The sequence below is a fragment of the Phoxinus phoxinus genome (genome assembly GCF_949152265.1).
Source record: "Phoxinus phoxinus genome assembly, chromosome: 15".
Lineage (NCBI taxonomy): Eukaryota > Metazoa > Chordata > Actinopteri > Cypriniformes > Leuciscidae > Phoxinus > Phoxinus phoxinus.
In genome coordinates this window covers 21,354,055-21,378,552 of record NC_136890.1, presented here as the reverse complement: position 1 = coordinate 21,378,552, position 24,498 = coordinate 21,354,055, and the positions used below count along the sequence as shown (strand labels likewise).

At 36.2% G+C, this 24,498-nt stretch overlaps 3 protein-coding genes across 12 annotated transcripts in view; 2 read left to right on the top strand and 1 right to left on the bottom strand.

The window, feature by feature from the left end:
- ampd2b (adenosine monophosphate deaminase 2b) overlaps positions 1-10,467 on the top strand; it is a 30,852-nt gene extending 20,385 nt beyond the window's left edge. For all 9 annotated transcript variants that reach the window (XM_079637253.1, XM_079637254.1, XM_079637252.1 and 6 more), the window contains 11 exons: positions 61-150; positions 507-636; positions 764-958; positions 2,183-2,314; positions 2,430-2,593; positions 6,583-6,709; positions 7,157-7,320; positions 7,461-7,581; positions 7,835-8,008; positions 8,107-8,217; positions 9,471-10,467. In XM_079637253.1, the coding sequence (XP_079493379.1) occupies positions 61-150; positions 507-636; positions 764-958; positions 2,183-2,314; positions 2,430-2,593; positions 6,583-6,709; positions 7,157-7,320; positions 7,461-7,581; positions 7,835-8,008; positions 8,107-8,217; positions 9,471-9,683 (1,621 nt within the window). In that variant the 3' untranslated portion in view covers positions 9,684-10,467. The remainder of the gene's footprint in view (positions 1-60; positions 151-506; positions 637-763; positions 959-2,182; positions 2,315-2,429; positions 2,594-6,582; positions 6,710-7,156; positions 7,321-7,460; positions 7,582-7,834; positions 8,009-8,106; positions 8,218-9,470) is intronic.
- Positions 10,468-11,161: 694 nt separating this feature from the next.
- On the top strand, positions 11,162-14,084 carry LOC307011510 (glutathione S-transferase Mu 4-like). Its single transcript, XM_079637251.1, has 8 exons — positions 11,162-11,403; positions 12,420-12,495; positions 12,588-12,652; positions 12,731-12,812; positions 12,914-13,011; positions 13,118-13,213; positions 13,332-13,442; positions 13,544-14,084. Exons 1-8 carry the CDS (start codon positions 11,368-11,370, stop codon positions 13,637-13,639), a joined length of 660 nt encoding a protein of 219 aa, XP_079493377.1. The 5' UTR covers positions 11,162-11,367; the 3' UTR covers positions 13,640-14,084.
- A 581-nt stretch (positions 14,085-14,665) lies between these two features.
- On the bottom strand, positions 14,666-23,908 carry eps8l3b (EPS8 signaling adaptor L3b). 2 transcript variants are annotated; one of them, XM_079637249.1, is made up of 20 exons: positions 23,775-23,908; positions 22,740-22,793; positions 21,934-22,001; positions 21,796-21,860; positions 21,317-21,475; positions 21,071-21,220; positions 20,806-20,894; positions 20,368-20,498; positions 19,619-19,734; positions 19,391-19,505; positions 19,226-19,296; positions 18,874-18,948; positions 18,424-18,569; positions 18,150-18,321; positions 17,984-18,015; positions 17,549-17,642; positions 17,064-17,168; positions 16,854-16,942; positions 16,585-16,717; positions 14,666-16,426 (listed from the first exon to the last, which is right to left on the bottom strand). In XM_079637249.1, the coding sequence occupies exons 2-20, from the start codon at positions 22,769-22,771 to the stop codon at positions 16,385-16,387; spliced, it is 1,884 nt and encodes a 627-aa protein (XP_079493375.1). In that variant the 5' UTR covers positions 22,772-22,793; positions 23,775-23,908; the 3' UTR covers positions 14,666-16,384. The 2 variants fall into 2 exon arrangements, with proteins under 2 accessions (XP_079493375.1, XP_079493374.1); XM_079637248.1 differs by having other exon boundaries at positions 16,854-16,939; positions 23,775-23,904.
- Positions 23,909-24,498: the final 590 nt, after the last annotated feature.

The window sequence follows — 24,498 nt, the reverse complement described above, 5'->3', positions numbered from 1 at the left end:
GGCCTAATTGTTGAATATGTATATATATATTTCTCTTTTCTTTTTAAAATGCTTTTTCAGTTCCTCAGAGCTGGATCTACCATACCCAGACCTGCGGGAATACATAGCGGATATGAACATGATGATGGCGCTCATCATTAACGGGCCAGTGTAAGTTATACTGCACACCATGGGGTTTAGTCTATTCTGATGCAGCAGATCCAGAAGAAGATGATCTAATCACTGGTTGAAACGGCTTATTCTGTAAATGTGAGCTGGTCCATGAGTGAGCTGCTTTGCTTGATTAAAAACCATTATGCACTGACCTCAGTTTGAACCTGTGGATGAAATGTAAAAATAAACCCATCCTGAAAGAGTTAAGTCCAGTAATTAATATGTAATGTGAATAATGTGACACAGGTGAAGAAGTGGCAGACTGGTTAAATATGTTCCCCAAAATAGCCAGAACTGGTCTGATCTGTTTTAGGTTTAACATGGATTTCTAATTGTATATTTTTTCCCAAAAGGAAATCTTTCTGCTATCGCCGACTGCAGTACCTCAGCTCCAAGTTCCAGATGCACGTTCTCTTAAACGAGATGAAAGAGTTGGCGGCACAGAAGAAGGTCCCTCACCGGGATTTCTACAACATCAGGAAGGTCTGCTGTCCATTTGTATGAACAACCACTAAATAAAGTATCTTGAGCTAAACTGTAGTGTCGCAGGAAAAACCTGATTATTTGACCTAGTAATGTAATTCTAGCTATTGACCTTTCATTTCTTCAGGTGGACACACACATCCATGCCTCATCCTGTATGAATCAGAAGCACCTGCTGCGCTTCATTAAAAGAGCCATAAAGAAATATCCAGGTGAAATCGTCCATGTAGAACAAGGCAGAGGACAGACCCTAACAGAGGTGTTTGAGAGCATGAACCTGACGGCCTTTGACCTCAGCGTAGACACTCTGGATATGCACGCGGTAAGAAGTGTAGTTAAACGCATGACATAAGTGGTTGGAAAAATACTTCGGATAAAAGAGATAAAGTCGGCACACCACGGCTCCAAAAACGAGACATTTATTGACAGATTCTTAGAAAGGTAACGTTTCGAGCACACAGGCTTTATTTGGTTTAGCAAAACTTTGCCAGTGATTTGCGTTTTGTGTTTGTGTTTGGAAAAATACTTCTTCCATCACTAGCAATTACACATAGTATTATATAATTAATTATAATAATAACAACAACATATACTGTACACTACTGTTTTTTTGTTTGTTTGTTGTTGTTTTTTCCAAAAATTGGGGTCAGTAAGATTTTTAAAATGTTTTTGAAAGAAGTCTCTTCTGCTCACCAAGGCTGCATTTATTTATCAAAACTACAGTAAAATTTTATTTTAATTTAAAATAACTGTTTCTATTGTAATATATTTTAAAATATAATTAATTCCTCTGATGGTAAAGCTGAATTTTCAGTGTCAATGATCATTTTAATATGCTTTCAGATTTGGTGCTCAAGAAACATTTCTTATTATTATCAATATTGAAAACAATTATGCTGCTTAATATTTTTATGGAAACTATTGTAAAAAAAACAAATCTTTGAGAAAAGGAAATTTCAAAAGAGCGGCATTTATTTGAAATTGAAACATTTTGTAGCATTAAAATAAATGTCTTTGCTGTTACTTTTGATCCAATGAATGTGTCCTTATTGAAAAAAAGTATACTTTTTATTTTATTTTTTATGACTGACCACAAACTTTTGAAGGGTAATATTTGATATGTTATATCTTATTGATATAAACAATTATAAAGTGACTATTAACAAAAATATAAACATAAAAGGACAGAAAACTGAAATAAAAGATAGCACCATAAAAGAAAAAGAAAAGTGTTTCACACAGTATATCCCAAGGCAAATATCAATTGGGTGTTCCTAACTTCTTGGGTTTCTGTGGGATCTAGGTCACTCTCACTAAAAATATGTTACACAGAGTTGCAGTCGCACACACTTAGTGGACTTACACTTAGGTGAGAACTGAACAAGCTGATGAATGAACTGTTGTTCTCTACTGAATGCAAACTGTGGCACTAAACTAATTTTCCATATACAAATTTTTTATTTAATAAAAGAGATTCTTGTCTAAATTGTATGTTGGAATAAGTAGGCTACACTGTTGATTAAATGTAAATCTGTCTTTCCCACAGGACCGTAACACATTTCACCGCTTTGATAAATTCAATTCCAAATACAATCCTATTGGAGAGTCCATCCTCCGAGAAATCTTTATTAAGACTGACAACCATATTGAGGGGAAATACTTTGGGCACATAATCAAGGTATCACTGTTCCTTATAATCTTTGAAATTTGCAAAACAAGCATGTTGCTGAATTGGGTTTCATATGGTTTATAAGTGCGCCCCCTGCTGATAGTTGTATGTTGGTGCGTTTCAGGAGGTGATGGCGGACCTGGAGGAGAGCAAATACCAGAATGTGGAGCTGCGTCTCTCAATCTACGGCCGCTCACGAGATGAGTGGGATAAACTGGCTCAGTGGGCCGTCAAGCACAAGGTGTATTCTGATAATGTGCGCTGGCTGGTGCAGGTGCCACGGCTATTGTGAGTACTGAGCGATAGGAAAATCTATGTAAAGTGGACATCTACTGTAGGCCTACTTCTTTTATCAAATTAAAAAATATATGTACAGATGGTACTCAACCAGAATGAGACTTTTACCGCCGCCGTTCCCGCGGCGGTAAAATTGCGGGGGTGTATTTGCTGGCTTTGACCGCTAAGAGGCGCTACAATCGGAGACTTTGAAAAGTGTCAGTTTATTCTCTCTATTGTGTAATCTGCCGCCGCGCCGCGGCTCATTGAGAGTGATTGAAATGTGGTAAAACAGATCAATTCAAGTTAAACATGTATTAAATGAATTCATATAATCACAAGACTGAAATTAAATGTAGGCCTAATACATTTAATAAATAATGAAAACATTTCAACACAAAACATTGCAATAGAAAAATATTAGGCTACATCAATCAGGCTTTGCAAGAGCAACGTCTCATCAGCGGACCGATGGTAGCGCAGTGGACAACGCAACAGCACGAGCTTCACGGAGCTTCAAGCGATGCGAGATCGAATCTCACTAGCTTTTGCTGACAGCGTTAAATGTTTTACCATTCTTAATGCTTAGATGGGTAACTGTTTATTGAAGTCAAGCGTTTTGTTTAATTATCAATGGCACATTACAACATAAATTTGCTACTTTCCAGTAGAGCCGCTGCACAGACGACAAAACTGATGAAGGAAAGATTATCAGCCGATCGCGTCAGAAAATGAAAATGGAAGCTATCTTTAATCTGCTAAATTATTGTTTTGTGAATCATCCACGAAATTGAGATGACTGACAATTGATACCCGTCATAGCAAAGGAAGACATTTTTAAAAACAGATCTGGACATTTCAAGGTTTAAATAAAGTGTCGGGGCAGTTTATTTATTTAAAACAGGGTTGCATCGAGTTAGAGTTTATTAAGTAAGAAACAGAATCTTATTCTTGCAACATTTTAAATCTGTATTGCCAAAGAAATTGCAGCTAAATAAACAATTAGCCTAAAACAGTAGGCTATAGTCTACAAAACGAAAATAGTTCAAAGCAACATTAATTAAGATTTTCTTTGCTTCTCTCTCGCGCTGGATCTCTTTTATTTTAGTTTATTTAGTCTCCCTGCACTGCGCGCGCTGGGTCTCTCTCTACATTAAACAAGATTTCAGGGTAAAACCCCATTATACAGCTGATAATACTGATGTCGCTGTGTGACACCCAGACAAATCACGAAAAAAAAACTGTAACATGATTGAGTCTTGCTTCAAACAGAATGCCTGGTTGAATTCACCGTAGGCTACAATAAAACGAGGTGGATCGCGAATAAGCGCTCTGCATCTGCTGCTCACTTGCATTCGTTTAGTTGGCAAGAACGCGTTTCGTCGATAGTTCATGTTTAGATAATGCCAGATTGTTGACACACACACTACTCAAACGTGTTAAAATTCTACAAAACCAGTTGAAACAAATGGATTGAACACTTCAACTGTGAAACCCCTTTAAATAGGCTACAATAGCCTACATAAAACTACAATATTTATAATTTAAGGGCCTACATTTGGACACATCGAGAGATTTATCTTTAAAAGTATTTTGCCTTTGCCTGGTCATCAGGCTCACTCTCCATATGAAAGACAGAACATTTAACACCTCCTGAACCCCCAACCCCCCACAGGCGATCTGAGTCTGAGACCGACTCAAAACAAAGAGAAGTCGCAATTCACACTTAATTCTTGACATAGCATTAGGCTAGTAAAGTGTTGATAATGAAATAATTTAATTATTTAGGCTACATGTAGGCTAATAGGCTAATATTTCTGTCATAAAAGTGTATTAATAAACATTTAATTATTTCAATAATTGAAGAAATAAAACGCTACCTCGGTTTGGGCAGCTTTTTCCAAGCAAGCCTAAATACAAACGCATTTTAATTTGTTCAAACGCATGTTCATTTGTTGTCATGAATACAATGTTCAACTCAATGTTAAATTCCACGGGGATCTTTGGATCCTTACAACCAGGGTGCGCGATTTGTGAATTATCTATTTTTTTTTTTTTTATATATATAAATCTCGAACCACAGTGCTTTGTGCTGCTGCTAAACTAAATAACATTTATATAATATTTATGAACTTAAATGAAACAATATCGCAACATTTCGACAAATAAATTATCTGATCTATTTTTACAATTTAATTCAGGGCGATTTAGCCTAGAGACTACATTTAATTATAGCGAGATTTTCACCCTTGTCCGTTCATCATTGGGAAGCGCTCACAGCTTTTGAGTAGATCTGCACCTCTCGGTTTCATACGGATTACCTAATCAGATAACATTTATTAAATATTTAGACATTTAAAAGCTTTAGACATAGCCGATTTCTTATCGTGACTGAGCGGAGGAAAGTGGCTTTCGGTTCATTTTTGTGACGCGCAGTTCCCGGAGACATGCAGAGACGACAGATAAACTTTTGAATAAAAGTTTGAATATGAATACAAGTTTACAGTTTTGACCGATGTAGGCTAGGCTACTCTACTCTGATCTGTATGACTAAAAAACTACGGAGTAGCCTAACTGGCCTAAGTTATTTTAGCTGTCTGTTATGAGAAAAATAAATCCAAATGAACGCGCAGCCGCGTCTGCCGAACATTAATTCAACATGCCAGAATAAAACCCGACTTTAGAACAATGGATAGCGCCACTCGGTGTGGTGTGCCAAAATACTTAATTAAAAACTTCAATATTTTATTCAAAATAATCTCAAAACGCTTTGTGACATTTTGAAAGCCGTGCATGCATTAAGGCACTGGAACCATGAACTGAAACTGGTTCTGATTTTATTGTTTGTCGTTTAAACGTGCCTGTTGCATATCTTTATTTTATATATTTTAAATGGTCTATTGGTGAAGTAATTTATAGCATTGGTTACTGTGGAGGGAGGGGGGATTAAAATAATTCAGCAGAAGCAGGGATGTTTAGACCAGAAGGAAATCCCCGTCCCCCTGGCAAATCGCACCTTATTAAAACCATGTTTTACAAACTCTAGGCTATATGAACCAAAAAAAAAGGCTATCCTGTATAAAAAAAATGTTTTGTTTGTTTGATTATCTGCATTAATAATAGGCTATGACATGCATTAATAGGCTAATATAAAATGTACAATAATCTTTGTTTGTCCGGGATTCGAACCCGTGTCATCCATATGACCGATACGTAAATTCTACCACTCGGCCATGAATAGCTATTTAAAAATGCCCGGTTTATCCAATCTCTTCCAGAAAAGCGCTCATCATTCGTCTCATTCCTCAGTTGAGTAGTAAACAAATAATCAGCTTCTTTGCACCTAATTTATTTTTGTTCGTTATTTTTGTTATTATTATTATTTTATCACGCTGCTCCCAACGGGCAATAGGCTTATGTCGCCCACCGACGTCTAGGTTACAATATGAAATAAAGGCTATATTGTTCTCGTCTCTATTTTAAAATTATGATTCTATTTTTCTGTCCTAAACAATGTTCTATAGTAGCCTATTTCATCTGTTAATTGACATTAACCCCGCTTACATTTCAAAATACGGCAATAGCGGCTGTTTTGCACAATGTCCCTCTGCGCCACCTGGCGGTCATTTCGCGAATGACTTTGAAATGCGACTGGATTATTTTTACCGCGGTAGTTTCGCCGCGGTGCCTGTCGCGGCGGTAATAGGCATTCTGGTTGAGTACCATCTGTACTATTGTTTAAAAGTTTCAAAAGCAAAAGTTTCTTTTGCTCACCAAGGCTGCATTTATTGAACCAGAAACACAGTAAAACAGTAATATTAATTCAATTTAACACAACTGTTTTATATTTTAGAATGTAAATTGAAAAGCACTTAAAATTAAACAGCTAATTAAGTGGACTTATTTCCAAAATGATTACCAATATTTTCGCTGTACATGAAATATACATTTCAGACTAAATTAGCATAAATAAGATAACAGGTGGTTGATTTCCTCTGCAGCGATGTGTACCACACCAAGAAGCAGCTCTTTAACTTCCAGGAGATGCTCGAGAACATTTTTATGCCTCTGTTTGAAGCCACTGTCAATCCCAGCAGTCACCCACAGCTGCATCTCTTCCTGCAACATGTGAGTGAACCGTTTGTCATGTGATGAAGCTAGTTTTAATGTAAAGTTATAGGTAACTGTGCTACTGTGGAGTGAAGGCTTACATAGCGCACAGCACACATCTTCTGTGTGTGTACATTTTCAAGGTATGATTAACTGCCCAGTTTATTTACAAAAAACATTTGTTTTAGATTTTACACACACTGACTTTTCCATAGTAGAGAAAGATGTGGCAAAGTTTCAAACCCTTGGCTCATACATTTATTATTGTCCCTATAATAAGACTATTGTTAGATGCTTCAGATAAGAAAGTGTCTGCCATTCAATTTGAACTTTTAACAGTGGATAAATCACAAGTAACTCAAAGGTCCCAGTCCCACTACCCTGTGTAGCTTCAAATTAATACAACCAAATGATCAACAAGTATGGTCACAGTTGTATTATATTGTGAGACTGAATGTTCTTCAGGTTGTCGGGTTTGATAGTGTGGATGATGAGTCCAAACCTGAGCATCACATCTTTAACCTGGACAGTCCAAAACCTGTGAACTGGACGGAGGAAGACAATCCCCCATACTCATATTACCTGTACTACATGTATGCAAATATGACTGTGCTCAACCACCTGCGCAGGTATCTGATGCACCACAATACATTTCATTTACAGATTTATGGCACACAAACCTTCTTGTCAAAACCATTGTGTAGGCTACTTAATATAAAAGTTGTTTTAGCCCCACAACTGTTTAAATGTCTCTCATCTCTCCCAACAGGCAAAGGAACATGAATTCGTTTGTATTACGTCCGCACTGTGGAGAGGCAGGGCCTATTCACCACCTCGTGTCTGGATTTATGCTGTCGGAGAATATTTCCCATGGCCTACTTCTGAGAAAAGTAAAGACACTTCTACTGAATCACAGTTGTGCTTGGAAATCTGTTCTGCTCGGATATAAAGAATGCTCTTATTTGAAATATTCATGATTGTGTTCTTTGCATGTGTTAAAATCATATCGTTACATAACATAAATGTACAAGTTTCGACAGAACAATATTGGTCACGTTATATATATTCCTGTGTTTAATATTCGTATCTTTAAACCCCTTGCAAACAGTCAAGAACTGATCAGTGTTTGTGTATTTCCGTCAGGCTCCTGTACTGCAGTATCTGTATTACCTGGCTCAGATCGGCATTGCCATGTCCCCGCTCAGCAACAACAGCCTCTTCCTCAGTTACCATCGAAATCCTCTGCCCGAGTACCTGTCCAGAGGCCTCGTGGTGTCTCTGTCCACTGATGACCCTCTGCAGTTCCACTTCACAAAGGTTGCAAGTCACACCATACCATCAAATATATTTTTTTTCCCCATAACTGTTATTTCTTGAGCTGTAATATTTTTGACCTAGTGTGTGTGGTTGTTCAGGAGCCGCTGATGGAGGAGTACAGCATCGCTGCTCAGGTGTGGAAGCTGAGCTCATGTGACATGTGTGAACTGGCCCGAAACAGTGTGCTCATGAGCGGATTTTCTCACCAGGTGATCACATCTCCACTTACACCTCTGTCAGCAGCAACAGAAGTCATTTAGGTGTTAGTAGACAGTTAGGTTACATTTGTTAACATGAGTTAATGCATTAGGCACCATGACTTAACAACAAAACATACTCTAAAATTGTATATTAATTTAGATAATTACTACATACACAAAAGTTTGGGGTCAATAATTGTTTTGTTTTTTAAATCAATTAATCTAAGCCATGTCTGTGAAAACAGGCCTAAAAGTTTTAAAAGATAATGTTACAAAAGATTTATATTTAAAATGCTTTCTATTCATCAAAGAATCCTATAAAAAATGTATTATGGTTTCCACAAAAATATAAAGCAGTACGACTGTTTTCAACATTGATAATAATAAGATTTTTTTTTTCAGTAAGAAATTACATTTTAAAATATATCAAAAGATAAAACAGTTATTTTACATTGTAATATTTCAAAATATTACTGTAGTGTATTTTTGATCAAATAAATGCAGCCTTTGTGAGCATAATAGACTTCTTTAAAAAATACTTCTTTTTCATTTAATTGTATAACATTAGTTAATGTATTATGAACAAAGCATTATTTTAAAATAGCAATTTTTTAAAATCACATTTATGTAGATTATTAAATGTTGTAAAAATTGTTCATTGCTTGTTCATTGATATGTAAAGCAAATTGAACCTTTTATTGTAAGGTGTTACCTATTTTTCTAAACTTGTATACGGTACAGTAGTTCTCAACTCGTTGGTAGTGACCAAAAAATGAGTTGTGTACAGCAGAAACCAATCATTTATTCCTAACCAAAATTCAACTTTAGGACTTCCAGCTTTTAAAAATAGAGGATAAATACTTCTCATACTTTTGTTGGCTGTGCGTCCAAACACAACAGTATTGTGACACTAGACAAATTACAGTAGCTGCCAATATGGGCAGATTGCATAACATGCCCTCATTCTCTAAAACCCTGACCAAAACTACAGTATGTAAAGGAAAATATGACCCAGATTACATTACATTACAACTTCTCTTGCATTGAGGATATTTGTGAGCTGCCCACAGTATGTTCTGTGTGGAGAATCATTGGCTGCCATTCAATTTTGTACAATAAACAGTTTTGGTACAGCTTGATGTTCACTGTGCATCCTGAAGCCAAACCCCTGAAACATTACTTTAAAATAACTTTAAACTTTAAAATACAAGGAATCAGAGAGAAAAGCATCTGACTAATGCATCCAAATGTCCTGTGTCAAGGTGAAAAGCTACTGGCTTGGGCCGCATTATCTGAAAGAGGGGCAGGAGGGCAACGACATCAGACGCACCAATGTTCCAGACATCCGTGTGGCGTACCGCTTCGAGACTCTGTGCGAGGAGCTGAATCTGATCACGCAGGCTGTGCGGTCAGAGGAGCTGGAGGTCGAAGAGCAGGGCTCCCTGTGCATGGCTGCAGGACCGGCCAGACGTTAGAGGCATCACACACTTTCAATTATTCAACAAGTGCAGAGTGCGAGTGAAAGGTGAATCGGGGGAAATCTGGGACAGTCATACTGAGTTTGATTCCATGGGTGTTTAACTAAATACCTTTTTTAAATTTGTATTTATTTGTGTATTTGCTAGAAATGTACTGTAGTTATTTTAGTTGTGGAACGCAGGTTTAAAGTCCTGATTGCAACAAACAGAATTGCACAGGAAATTCCAACATTATGTTTGACAAAAGCACAGAATACCAACTGAAAACACACTTACAGTATCGATGAAGGCTTCAGCAACCCACAGTCAAGCTTCAGGAAACCCCAGAAGTCTCCCCTTCTGTCACTGTGGACCTTACACTGTCCATAACCTGCAGTCCAGCATGAAGATCAGTGGTTCACACACCGTCATAGATAATGAACTGTCGTTCGGTGTTGCTTGTACACTTGTTCTGAACATTAGCAGCCATAAGCACTGGTTATTTGGCTATTCTGTGTGAGCTCAAGTACCTACGCACATCTCTGTCATGAGCCGTCATAATCATTTTTAAATGGATTATTTCCTCCTTCATATTCTTGGTTTTGACAGGTTCTGTTTTAATGTGTATTTTATTGTTATATTATTTATTTTCCAGTGGTTATCATTTGAGTCATTTGGCCATTTTTATTTGTGTCTGTAATTGAATAATTCTTAGTGCTATTTATTGTAAACCAGACATGATATCAAAGTGAAATGTATTTTTTTCTGCTTTTCTCTATCTCAAAATTAAAATATTATAATTATGGGAGTCTGTGGATTTAATATTGCATAAACTGTTCACTTTTTTCAATGCAGCAATAAGCTATTTTTGAATGTGCAACTTAATTTTCCGCTATAGGTAAACAACTCGAAGAATAACAATATAAATGGATAAACGATGTGACCGTGTTAAAAATTTATGACAAATTTGTTTGAACAAATACCATTTTGCAGCCTAACGGACTGCTGAAGTCCGATTAATGAAACTATGCAAAACGTGTGGCCTGGAAACCCCAGACAGCTTGCCATTGACCTGGCTTGAGTATCAAAGACAGGCTTTCTTTGTGTTCTGTCCTTTTCACCGTTCTTTTTTCTGTAACCTGTCCCTCTAGGTTTACCATTTGGGGCTAAACTTCGAGTTTTAGACCATCTGTTTTACAATAGTAAAGTTGTTACGTCACAACTTTTTACAAATGGTTGCCTTTTAGGGTAAATATACAAAATGAATTGCATAGTCAAAAGGTTGACAATTGGAAGACGTTATTGTGAACGTTAGTGTTAATAAATATCGAATTATCGGAAGAACAAACGCTTAATTTTGGTATGTAGCCTATTTATGATCATGTGAATGTGTTCTAATTTATCGCTCCAAGATGTATGAAATAACAACATGTCGACTTTTTAGTCATCTGGGAACAGCTTAAACTTGATTATGTGTTTAGAATGCACATATCATTGCTGAAAATTTAAAATGAAATGCATCCTGGTTATAATTTTGCACGGACAGATTACCATCGTCATAATTTTGTGGGTGTATCCCTTTAACTTGTGCAGTGCGCACACGGCCCCTCCTCCATTCCTCTGCTCTGTCCTGGTGGCCCTGCACTCATTTTGAAAGTAGCCTACAGAAACTCTGCACAGTGCTCAGTACTCTTTCTGCAAGATGGCAATGAAGTTGGCATATTGGGATATACGCGGGGTGAGAAACAGTCGTCATTTTTGCATAACTGTTGTTGAACATTTATTTGATTCTCATTCGATTTCTGCGATTTTTTTTTTTGTTCATTAACTTAGTTTTTTTGCTCGTTAAAGTCCTGCAGTTATCACAAAATTCGTGTGGTTTGTCAAGTCTAAAAACGGTCAAAACTAATCCATATTCGCAGCTTGTAAATTAACATCTTTTGTGGACTGTAAATCGAGACTCAAATTAACTACAGTTTTAGTTTGGGGTGCATATGAGTTTGTTGATACTTTTTGTCGTTTAGATTGTCTCGGTATGGCCACATGCTGCTACTTTGATTACAGTTTACATAGTTTATTTGAAGCCGTTTCGGGTGTGGTTACACACCAAGGACACACTTGCTCTTGTTTAAGTGAGCTAATGCCATTTTTAACATTGCAGTTAACATGTTTAAGAGCTGGGAATTCTTTAGCAACCAAATATAAACTGCATCACATTAAACATACGCGTTCTGTAGTCACATTCTCGCGCCTCATTAATCTCCATGTCTGAGGTAAACTATCAAAAATGTGGCGCTCTGCAAGCTGCAAACATTTGACTGCCTAAAAACTACTCTATCCCTTGGCTAACTGCTGGTTGGTCAGAGAATCACTCTTTATTTTTCGGATTTCAAATTAGACCAATCTAAGTTTTTATGTAATTGACTTAAAGTTATGTCTTAAAGAAAGAAAAAAACAGATAACAATATTTTAAGACTGCAACCGGCCGCTTGAGTGATGAAGTGATAATTATATTTTACTGTATGCTACATAATAGTAAATCTAGAGCAGTGTTGCAATATTTCCACAGATGGATGAGCAGTTGGGTATTTTTTGTCCAATAAGTGCTATCTCATAAATATCCAAATAAGAACTTTACATATGCGTTGTGAAGTCTTGACCCTCTCTGTTCATCGCTTCAAGAGTGAAAAACATTTTTTAGCAGCTGAAGTTATACATCATCATTCCCATGGCTATTATTTCATCTGTTAACAGCTTGCGCAACCAATCCGTCTGCTGTTGGAATACACTGGTACGAAGTATGAGGAGAAGTTCTATTCTTGTGGTGACGGTAAGTGATATAGTCATCATTGCTCAGCAGACATAGCCAGATCTTAAAAGCACAATGACGGGGAGAGTTGATTTTATATTCTTGTCTTGCAGCTCCCAACTATGACAAAAGCTGTTGGTTTAATGAGAAAGAGAAACTTGGGATAGACTTTCCTAATGTAAGTTACGCAGTAACTCCCATAGTTTTTATTGTGCAATATAACATGCTATAACTAACCATCACCTTTATTCACCAGTTGCCTTACCTTGAGGATGGTGACACAAAGGTAGTCCAAAGCAATGCCATAATGAGATATATCGCCCGCAAAAACAACCTCTGTGAGAATTTGATTCATTTATTCCTTCAGTAAAAAAAGCTTTTTGTATCACTGGAAATAGTCGCCCAAGTAATGTAAAACATCTCCATCTAATGTTTCTAGGTGGGGAAACTGAAGAAGAGCAGGTGAGAGTTGACATCATGGAAAACCAGGCGATGGACTTCCGCAATGGTTTTGTCCAGCTCTGCTATGGAGACTTTGTGAGTGATTCTATGTATTCCAGTTAGAAATGATTAACTAATAATATAAATATTTTGTTAATTGATAAGATAACATGATTTGTAATCCTTTTGAATTTGATTAAAGGACAAAACCAAATCATGTTACAGTGAGAAACTGCCAGGAACTCTAAAACAGTTCTCTGACTTCCTTGGTGACAGGAAGTGGTTTGCTGGGAACAAGGTAAATAAGCATAATGTACACATAAACGCATTAATTTGTCCATTTAAAATGGTTCGAAATAACAATATATACACCATGAGATTATTTGACATGCTTATCCCACTGTCTCATCCTGTAGATCACATTTGTGGACTTTGTCATGTATGAGTTGTTGGATCAGCATCGTATGTTTGACCAAGAATGCCTGGATGACTGCAAAAACCTTAGATGTTTCCTGGATCACTTTGAGGTTTGGATTCAGCTTTTATCACACAGAAAGATTAGTTAGTCTCATGTAAGTTGTAATGTATAAGGATTAACCAGTAACTCTATAATTGTGTTCCCTGTCAGAGTCTGGAGAAGATTGCAGGATACATGAAGTCAAGCAAGTTCATGAAAACACCCGTGAACAACAAGATGGCCAAATGGGGAAACAAAAAGGAGTGAAAAAATGACGAGAGTGGCTAGATCAAACATCATAAGTTGCACCATCAACGGCAATGCAGTTGAAGAGCACATGTAGTGATAGTTGTTTGAGACCACTATTTTAAACCTTTTTTTGAACCGGCAATTTAAGGACAATTAGTTAAATTTACATCCCAGTGATACAGTTGACATTAGTATTGATTATAAAATCATAACAAAACAATCAGAAATCTCAATTGTTTTCTATATACATAATGCAGTTGAATAGCAATTATGTTTAGAAGAGTTCAGGTGTATGTTGCACTTTGATTTTTGTCTATTTGATGCCATGAAAAGAAAATAAACGTTTCATTGTTATAGATTTCACTATTTGGATTGTAATTCTACATTTGAATTGTTGTTAACAAAGCATTAAATGTATCACCTTATTTTGACCCAATAAATCAAAGCACTTTTGTTCATTTCAGTTTACAAATTAAGTGGGTGTTTTTCACACGTGCACACACACACAACTAGCCGGTATAATCTGGTAACCTAACAAGGCAAAAAAAAAAAATATTACATTTGCTTATAAAATAAATGGGAAACAAAAACATCACAGATGTTTATGTAGCCATGGTATTTAACAAATGAATTAAATAATGAATCCTTTGGCCTAGCCTGCTATGGAGGAAGAGAATGTTATGATCGACAGCGCTGAAGTTCATTTGTTGATTTCTCTTGTTGTATTTTTTTAACCTGCAGCTCAGGTAAAACCACTGCTCCTGCTGGATGTGTTGCCAAAGGCAACCTGTTTTAATGAACTTTATTACTGCTTATAAACTCATTACTTGATTGGTGGAACTTAAATGTCATCAAACATGTTTAACCCCAAAATCAAAAGCTTATTTTTAAGACCATTAAACCTTTTTTTGTTGCTCTTTATTTTAAGGTGTGCTTGTTAGTGTAATTATACTTTCAAGTAATATTAACTACATGTATAGGGTTAGGATTATGCTTCATTTAGAGTTATTACTAATTACATGAAATGTACAAGGACACTCAAATAGTGACACCTTTTCTTTCATTGCGGGAAAACAAAATATGCACAATTGAATTTACAGTTTTTTACAATCGCTATGACAGTTTTTTCAATACATTTAACAAGTTTCCTAAACTCTTAACACAGTTAGCACAACATCCGTCTTTGTAGGCTATACAATTAACACATTTCTTGTTGCTTTGACACAAAATGCATAGTTAACACAAATTTAAAATGCTTGAACTTCTTTTACACACAAGCTCAAACAAGACCAAAACAATGTAATTTTACTGCCAAATTTACAAATGCTTTCACACTGTATGTCAGAACAGATAACTTCATGTTCTAAACATAACTTATATAGGATAAAGTCAAAGTGAACAGCTGGTCATATTGTGAATTGAAACAAATATATTCCCTGTATTTTATTCCATTGCTACTGAGAAACAGCTTATTGAAGTTATGCAAATATATAAATTACAGCTGATTCCAAAGTACACTCAGGTGTTGAGGTTCTTTCAATCGCATGACCATATGTTATAAAAGAGGACTCTTTGGGCTGATCTTGTGTGGAAAAGGAACAATATAGAGCAACACAAAGAGAAAAAAAAAAAAGAAAGAAAGAAAGAAAGAAAGAAAGAAAGAAAGAAAGAAAGAAAGAAAGAAAGAAAGAAAGAAAGAAAGAAAGAAAGAAAAATGCCTGCACGAGGGAGACGAAGACAAGTACCAGGACAAGGGAGAGGTATTACAGTAATGTCCTTTTGCAAATAAAGTCTTTACTGCAGGAATTCTGTCTCTGTCTCTTTTTTTTTCTCTTTTTTTTTCATAAACTGTACATAAAGCTACTCTGAGATGGTCATTCATTTTTTGTATTGAATTTCTGCAGCAAAAAGAAACAAAATGCATGCATTTACTAAACCCAACAAAACAAAAATGTAGAGAGGCTTCAAAAGAAACTTACAGTGCAAAACACAATCTATGATCAATACAATATACTGTCTATTGTATAAGGGCAGACCTGACACATAACATAATGCAGTTTCTGTAATTTCAGCTGATGTTAGTGTTTTTTCCGTCATTGTGTTATGATTGACTAAATGTTCCTGTTGGAAGAGAACATGTGTTAGTGTTTTGAATAATTATTTGATTTTGAAACATGTTTGCAGTGTTTTGTTAGATGTAGTGTATTGTGTTAGTGTATTATTGTATTTTGAAAATTAGTTTTGGAGTTTAGTTTACAATGTGTGATTTTGAGCATGAAATTAACCGTTTTGCCAATTGTGTGTTTTAGGTGTGTTGGTGCGTTAAGAGTTTAGCAAAAATGTTAAATGTATTGCAAAAACTGTCATAGCAATCGTAAAAAACTGTAACTATTAGTATACAAAAATGACTACTATTGTGTTCATTATGAGCATTTATTAATAGACAATGCACAATCTGCATGCAGTGTCAGAATCAATCAGAATGTTACAGACATGCCTCATTTTCATTAAGCTGGCATAACAACTAAATAACATGTTAAACATGACCACCGCCCTGGAAAAAATGGTATTGAATAAATAAAATCAATGCAATAAATGTAGACCTTTGCATCTGTAAAAGGTTGTATAATATCACTTAACAGGCAGCAGTCTGAACTTGTTTTCTAATGAATGGAAAAGTTGAGGTGTGTGTGTAGTTCTTGTTCATTCAGGTCCAGACAAGTTCAGTTTCTTGATCAAAAACACAGCAGGGTCCTCAGATTATCAGCGGCCACCATACTGACTGTACTCGGCCTCACTGGCGAGCTGCAAAGCAGATGGAGACTGATAACATTTGCCAGCTCTGCCTCGGCCATTAAATGACCGTTGGGTATAAAAACACCACAGTGAAAAGTGCTTCATAAATAATGGTATTTGTACAAGGCGTGTGTTTACTTTGAAACAAACAGAGCTGCATTACTTACGGCAATGCTCGATCTGACGCTCTGCAGTTGGAAGAAGACTCGACCTCCTTCCTCGGGACATATTGCTCTGATTTCATCCTGTTTCATTCCCAGCAACATCGCTCCATTGAACACCCCAAGACTCTGGACCGCCCTACACAAATCCACAATGAATGAATAAATGTTATCAGTAAAGATATTAAACTCATTCATGTGATAAAATGCAATTTTTCAGAACTGCATTTTGGTGTAGGTTTAAGAATAAAATGAAATGAATAGTGGTTTCTTACATTTTAGAAAAGCCTTTGTAATGTAACCAGGCTTTGACTTCCTCAGGTCTAGATTTCATGTCCAGAGATGGAGGTCCTCTCATATTCTGCTGAGAATATGGAGATAAAAACTTCATAAAACTATGGACTGTGTACAGCTCAATACATTGTTGAAATGATTGCTTTTAAATAAAAAAGAAAAGGGGGAGGGATGCATTGACCATGACTCACTGTTGGCTTTTGTCCATTGACAGGCTCTAGAACATTCTGAGGCACATAACCCTCTTCATTACCTCTGTTTTTAACTTTCCACCATTGCCCGGACTTGTCGGTTACCTTGAAGCAAGCACAAAGTATATTATGATGCACAAATTTTCTGCTCAGGAACAACTTGAGAGAGTAAATGACAGAATTATAATTTGTGGATGAACTATCCCTTTAATTACATTAGTTAACATACAATGAAAAAAAATGAATCTTCGTGTTAATTTCAGCATTTACTAATGCATGGATCAAATCAAAAGTCGTATAATTGAACATGAACTAACAAACTTTTGTATTTAATTTTTACAAAGATGAATAAATGCTGCAGTAAATGTATTGCTCATTGTTAATGTATTAACTTAACTACAGAGATCTCACTGTAAAGTGTTACCAAAAAACTTGATTGAATTAGTGACTTACTTCCGGTGGGGTGTTTACATATAAACAATTACCTGCACATTGTCACCCTTCATCACACTCAGTTCCTGATTGTTCCGTGCCATGAAGTCGTAGATCACCCTCATATAAAGTGGCGGCTCTGCAGACCTGATATAAAATAAGACAAAAGTGCTACTTGACTTGATTTGAAATTTACCCTAAGAAATCTTTAGTGAATTCATGTGTCTATTAAAGACTACATTATTTTCAACGTACTTATAACACTTCAAAAACTTACTTAAAAAAACAATCTGTAGTGTTAAAGTAGATGATTAAATTGATATTGCTGTGCTCCTGCTACTGTTGGTTTCATTCACGGAAATAAAGCTTTGCTGTTATAAGAACACAATGCACTACTAAAGCCGTATGTGGACTTCTCCCTCTTTTTAACAGTACTTATTTGTACTTTTTAGCTGGGGATTTCATAAAGTTCAAGTGAAGTTACTCACGGCATGGGTGGGGTGCTCCAGGGTCTGTTGTCCTGGAAGAGAGAGGAAATAGTTTGAACTCATTCCACTGTATTTGATCAGGTTAAGATCCACATGTCAAACACTTGACGCATTTTATAACATCCTTAGCTCATTCATTTGGAGTTTGTCCTCTGGGAGATTTTACCTGTTCATGCGGCCTCTGGCTGACACTCCTGGATGGGAAGCGCTCACTGTTGCTCCGTGAGATCTGTCTGCTGGCTGGAGGAGACTGGGATGGGGCGGGCGGAAGGGGCTGCCAGCCGTCGTAAAATTGGGGATAATATGGAGGGATCTGATTCCCATTTGGAAATTTGGATCTGATTGCAAAAAATATATATATTTAAAGAAAAATGTTGAGCTTTTGCTTGTGTTTGCTAATTAATGAAGTAATTTGATTGATATATTCTGGAACAGAAGACCTTGGGATGTTCCACGCATCACCCAAGCTTCCCAACAGTTGGTCCTCATTTGGTGTGACAACACTTCCCAAGAGATGCAGGGCTTTTTCTGTGAGCAGTGGACTCATCACTGTGGAAGGGATGTTGGGAGGATACTGACTCACCATCTGAAACATGAACAGTCAGAAACTTAGTGTGATGAAGGGTGATGTGGTGCAGAATTTGCATATTTGGGTGAACTTTAACCTTTTGTAAAATGTCAGTGTGAACAAATGACTAAATCCATTACTGCTAGGCTTTTTTTTTAGGTAACAGGTACCAACAAGTCAGGTGTGGTCATACCATCTGAAGCCTCAGGGGAGAACTTTTAACATGCAATATGAAAGAATGCTTGTCCAATTTCACTACATAATGGAAAAAATGTATGAAATGTGACCGCAATGCAAACAGACTGAACAAACAGATACTTACAAAAGCAAGGGAAGAGAAGAGACTGTGAATAAAGTCAGAAGCAGGAGGATTTTTTAGGTGACCATCCAGCCTCCCCTGTCACAAGTAGAGATGAGTATGAAAACTGACATTTCAAAGAAGGATACTGTATGTCTCATATTAAGCATTACAGAGCAGTATTCTGGGCATACAGTAAGTCGTGGTTTTTTAACTATCATAGTGGGAGTGAAAAAACAAAAAACAATTGGAAAATGTCCAAAAAGACTATTGTACTTTACATGCTGAAACTAGAAGGGGGTGGTGATCAAAGAGTATTGAAGTAGACTATTGTTATCTTAGGAATTTTCACAGAAATGAAATGTATATAACTTACCAGAAGATTAAGGCCATACTTTATCTTCTGCAGGCAGGATATGTATTCATCCACAGTGGGAATACTTGCGACTGTAATAAAATAAAATAAATAAATGTATTATTATTATTATTTTTACATCCTTAGGAAAATTAAATAACAAGTATCAATGTGTCAGCTGTTCACCCAATTTTGGAGCATTTTTCTTTTTATTTTTCTTGCTTCCATCATTTTTTGGCAAAGCTGAGCCAATTTTATATATGAAGGTCTCAATGTCGGCTGCAACATGGTTAAAGATCTCCTGTAGAGAGTGATTAAATGGATGGAAGAAATGTGTCAATAAAATGATGACAAGAATGGATGGATTAATAACACAGTGTGCTAGTACGAGGCTTGTCAATAAAAACAACCGACCGCATCTCTGTCCACATCATTTACTGGAGGTGGCATCGGCTCTGGCTCAGACGGCACTGGCCTGTAAGGGGCTTCTTCTCTGGAAAATCGCATTGTGGGTGAAGGTCGTCTGTCGTCTGAAAAAAGCAAAACAAAAGCTCAATTATACCAAAAGAAATCAGGGATACATGATACATTAGTGAGAGAACACTTTAATTCAACCCTCTAGTATTCCTCACTTAGGGGTCAACCGTGTGATTCTGAGCAGTCAAAACATACTGTAGACAATAATAAGTGTAAAATGAATAAAAACAAATAAAATAAGAAGAAATGGATTAAATGGTACAAGGCAAAATTCACCTATATATTATGCACACCTTATTTCTATGTAAATTAATATGAATATTAGAAAAAATATTTCATATGCATATTCTCTAGGTGCTTATACAAATATTTTTTTAGACATAATTACTTACTTTTATGTTTTGCCAAAATGGCCCAGAAATCTGTATTTTCATTTTTGCCATTCAATTCCTGTGCAGGTTATTTGACTTTTTTTCTAAGGCCATTTGGCCCTTTCTTATCATATCATCATTCATATAGCAATGGCCACAACATTTTGCACCAAGCCGATGAAGTAAAAACATTTTTTTTTTAATTATATGAAAACTTTTTGGTCTAAAATGACTGAAGATCACTAGAGGGTTAACTTCAGGACATTTTAGGTTCTTTAAAAGTGGATTTGTGACATGAATTCTTCAAGTGATCACCATAGTCTTCATAGTTGTTGAACTGCGGAGGGGGAAATTCTGGGTTAAGTGAGTTTGACTGCATTGGTGAGAGAGCTGGTCTCTTTATGCTCCCCGGATGACCCTGGCCAAGGATGTTTTCCAGATGGCTCCTGCCAAACAGAAAAGATATATCACTGTAGAACACTGATAAAAAGAATGAATCATTAAGGCAGTAAGTGTAACAAAATAAAATATGTATTTTTACAATCTTTGTAAAGTTACTTAGATACATTGAGTATAGCTCACTTAATATCGATTTGTCTATTTTTTTACGATTATATATTGAACTTATTATCCTGAGTAATCGAGACAAGGGTTGTCTAGACAAGTTGTTGGCATGTATGTCCACTTAAAACATTTTAAAGTAAAAAAGCCAGATTATAAGAACGGATGCTTGTTTCTGAGGCAGCAGCTGACCTGATGTCCATCTGTGGTTCCTTATACAGTGGAGTGGCATCCCCACCTTGCTGGATCGCCCTTTCCAGATCATTTACCACCTCCTGAGCCTAGCGATTCAAAACAGCAGAGATGCCTTTATACACATATTCAGGGAACTGACAGAAGGAGTGGAATGGAAACTCCCACATCATTCCACAAGATATATTAAGAAAGATTTATAATAGCCAGATGCACCGCTATGGGATTTAACGTTTCTTAACACACAATCAGTGTTGTTCCTCACCCCGGCCTCCTCACACTGGAACAGGAAGGCCTGTGGAGCTCTTTGGCTGGGATCTTGAACCGAGACAATGAGAATGGAATCATACACACAGCTGTCCAGAACAGCTTTCGTCCTCCTGATGCTACTCAAATGTACAGACTCCAAAACCTCCTACATTTCCAGGAAACAGAGTTAGAGTTCACTGTTAGTACTGGAACTCCCATATGATGTAACTTTTTTATACTTTTTTTTTTTTCGATTCCTGACCTTGGTCTCTATGTCACATAGCTGTAGGTGGTTGGCCTGGACCTGCATGATCATGTCCTGACCCCACACTTTCCCTTTACTGTCCATATTCTTCAGCCTGCTCACACAGTCATCAATGCTGCTCATCTCTCTGCCATCTAACATAAAGGTGAACAGGTGCTAGGGAATGGAAAAAGAAGAAAATGTTATACATGTCCCTTATCAAAAGGGAGCTTACTATGGTTATACTGTTGAGGGCCTTGTGAAATTCTCAAATTGTCCAGTTGAGTTTGTGTGGAAATCTCTACAGAACATGCTAGATAAGCTTTGGTTGTCTGTTCTTTTCAATAAAACACATTAGTGAACTGGGTGTTGGCTTTGCGCTAACAGATTGAGATTATGAGTCTGTCACATGCAGTCAGCAGCAACCCTTTTAAACATTATAAACATGTCAGTTAATAAGTGTTTCTCACAAATGCATAAACCAGACTAAGTCTTACCTCCACTCTGTGCTGAAAGTTGTCTGGCTGTCTGATGACGGATTCTGCATACTCTTTCCTTTGCACTAAAGCAACAATATCAAGTTTAAAATGATAGTATTTCTTAGGATAGGATGTTAAAAGGGGGTTTCTACTTACTGTAGATGGATTTGGCACTGGGACGAGACATGCCTGACCCCTGGGAAGACAGCTCAGACGAGAAGCCTCTATAATATAATATAAAAATACAAAAATATTACAATTAAAATATGTGGAAAAAAATATTTATTCAGGGATTTGGTGTTGTAAAAATGCCTGAATAAACCTTTTTTTCCCCACATATTTGAATTGTAATATTTTTTAAAGTTAGCTGAGATTTTAAAGAAATCCTGAAGATAATCGCCAAAAATAATTGAATCAGTAATGTCAATATATTTCTTGTTTGTCGCACATTTCTAATATGAATATATTCTCAGTTTATTCACAATTGAACTATTCTTAATCAAAAGCTCACAGTCAACTCAATGTTATTGCAATGTGCAGTATATGGCCAAAAGTATGTGGACAGTTGAGCTATTGCTATAATAACAAATTGTCTGAATTAACTGTAAAATGTCACTCTACCGCCATTAAACAATTTAAATGATACTGGTTAGTGCATTCACTTTGGCAGCCCTAAAATACTACAAATTAAATAAAAAATAAAATGAACTGAAACCAGACAACTCTGTGAAAAAAACTAAGCTTAAATAAAAAATAAAATAAGCTAAATTTAAAACATGTATAACCCTGCCTCATAGCAACCTTTAATGGTCTTTCTGACATCTGTTATTATGACAACGGAAATGAGAGAGATAGAAGGCATGACGTTCTACACTGAAACACCATTTTATGCGTTTCAGGTTCAAATTCCACGCAAACACAAAGATAAAACGTCAGCTGGCAGAGATGAGTAAGACATGTACCTTGGCTGGAAAACGGGCATACCCCCATACATTCTTGACTGTAATGTCTAACACCTGTAATAACAACGTTATCAGTCATAAAACCACTCAAGAAAAATAGCAGAAAAATATCAGAACTTTTGAGCAGCTCTGCCAGGACATTTGCTATGAAGAAGTGTCTGTTCATCAGTTGTGGTTTAACGCCACTGATCTTATCTAATAGAGCTAAGAAGTGTTCTGTCATCAAGTATGTGAAGTAAGCACACATAACATCCTCAAAACTGGTACAAAGTCAAAAATATTCATAAGTTGGTGTTCTTAATAAAAATATATAATTGCAATAGTTATTAAAGGCAATTAGTGAATATGCTAGATTCATAAGAGAAGTGTCATATGAGAGTGATGATTTATCAATGTATTTTTTTATTACAGAGAAGTACTGAATATGTTATAAAAAATTTTTTTATATATAAATGTAAGACCTTTAAGATCACTAACGAAATCACATAAATTTGATTCATTTATTACTTGAACCACTAAATGAGGGCAGTAAATCATTGCAGAATCACATTTAGCATAACAGCTTGAACAATTTTGATAAGCAAAAACAATATGGCTTTCACAAACCAATTACAATACAAGGATTTTGAAACAAAACCTAGACATTTGTGTCTTTTGGATCACATAGCCTCTGAGGTTCTCAAAAACAGGCAAGAAGTGTCAAGTCATGACAAATAAGCAGCAAAAACTGCTGAAAGCCCAATTCTCGAACTTTCTCTGTAACAAGTTAATGTGCTTGGCTTGACAAGAAGAAAATATTAGCAGAAGTGGAGTGCCATAGCGTAAACCAAGTGTAAAAAGGGAGAAGAAAAAGAAAACACTATTATTACCACAGCTCTAAAACAACAGAGTACAATTTAAGGATGTAACCAATCTGGCATTATTCAAATTTGTCACGGTCATATCAACCTGTAGGCAAAACGCCATGTATCAGTGACTCCACACACAATTGGTTATAAAACAGACCTTGCGATTAGTCAAATGATTGTACATTACCTCTGAGAAAATCCTAAACAAGTTTAAGTTCAACTCTCCAAATCTACGTTCAGATTACTCCAGAATTTAGACATATCCTCAAGTCTGTCTTCCTTGTGAACTGTGTGAGAGCGAATATTCTGGACTTCCTGCTCAGAAAAGCTGAGGTCAAAGTCTTGGAATTATAGTAAGTCAGAAGGTGAGAGCGGGTAGGTTTTTCCCTTTATACCCTTGAGTACAAAGGTATTGTCATTAATAGGCAGCCCTATGACGTGTAGAGCAAAGCGGCTGACCCTAAAATTAATTTTTACACCACACCGAATGCACGTTGCTGTAAATTATAAACAAGTGGCATATATTTTAAAAGAGAATATTTTCCAACCAAATCAGATCACAAAAAGAAATGTTAGGATTAAAATATTGTTGCAAATAAAAATATTAGGACGTTACTTAAAAAAAAAAAAAAAATTCAAATGGGGTTTTTGCACCAGAGCCATGTAACATTTTAGTGATCAGTTATTAAAATAATATTTTTTTCTTATTGTGAAGAACATTTTAATAATCTTAAGAACCATACATATTAAAAGTTCTTCATGAGTTTTTTTTTAGGAGTGTAGGATGATGAATCATTTGTTTGCAGATGCCACTTGATTTGATGATATGTTATGTAATGCACTGAAATCATGTGACGCTGAAACTGTTAAGCCAAACTCATCTTCCTAATGTCACCTCACAGCTCCACAAA

Coding starts and splice junctions, on each gene's coding strand:
- LOC307011510 (XM_079637251.1), top strand. CDS start 11,368: ATGGCAATGAAGTTGGCATATTGGGATATACGCGGG. Junction 12,813..12,913: donor CGCCCGCAAAAACAACCTCT/GTGAGAATTTGA, acceptor TAATGTTTCTAG/GTGGGGAAACTGAAGAAGAG. Junction 13,214..13,331: donor AGTGGTTTGCTGGGAACAAG/GTAAATAAGCAT, acceptor CTCATCCTGTAG/ATCACATTTGTGGACTTTGT.
- eps8l3b (XM_079637249.1), bottom strand. CDS start 22,771: ATGTATGGGGGTATGCCCGTTTTCCAGCCAAG. Junction 21,221..21,316: donor TATGTGACATAGAGACCAAG/GTCAGGAATCGA, acceptor CTGGAAATGTAG/GAGGTTTTGGAGTCTGTACA. Junction 16,427..16,584: donor GCGTCAGATCGAGCATTGCC/GTAAGTAATGCA, acceptor TCTGCTTTGCAG/CTCGCCAGTGAGGCCGAGTA.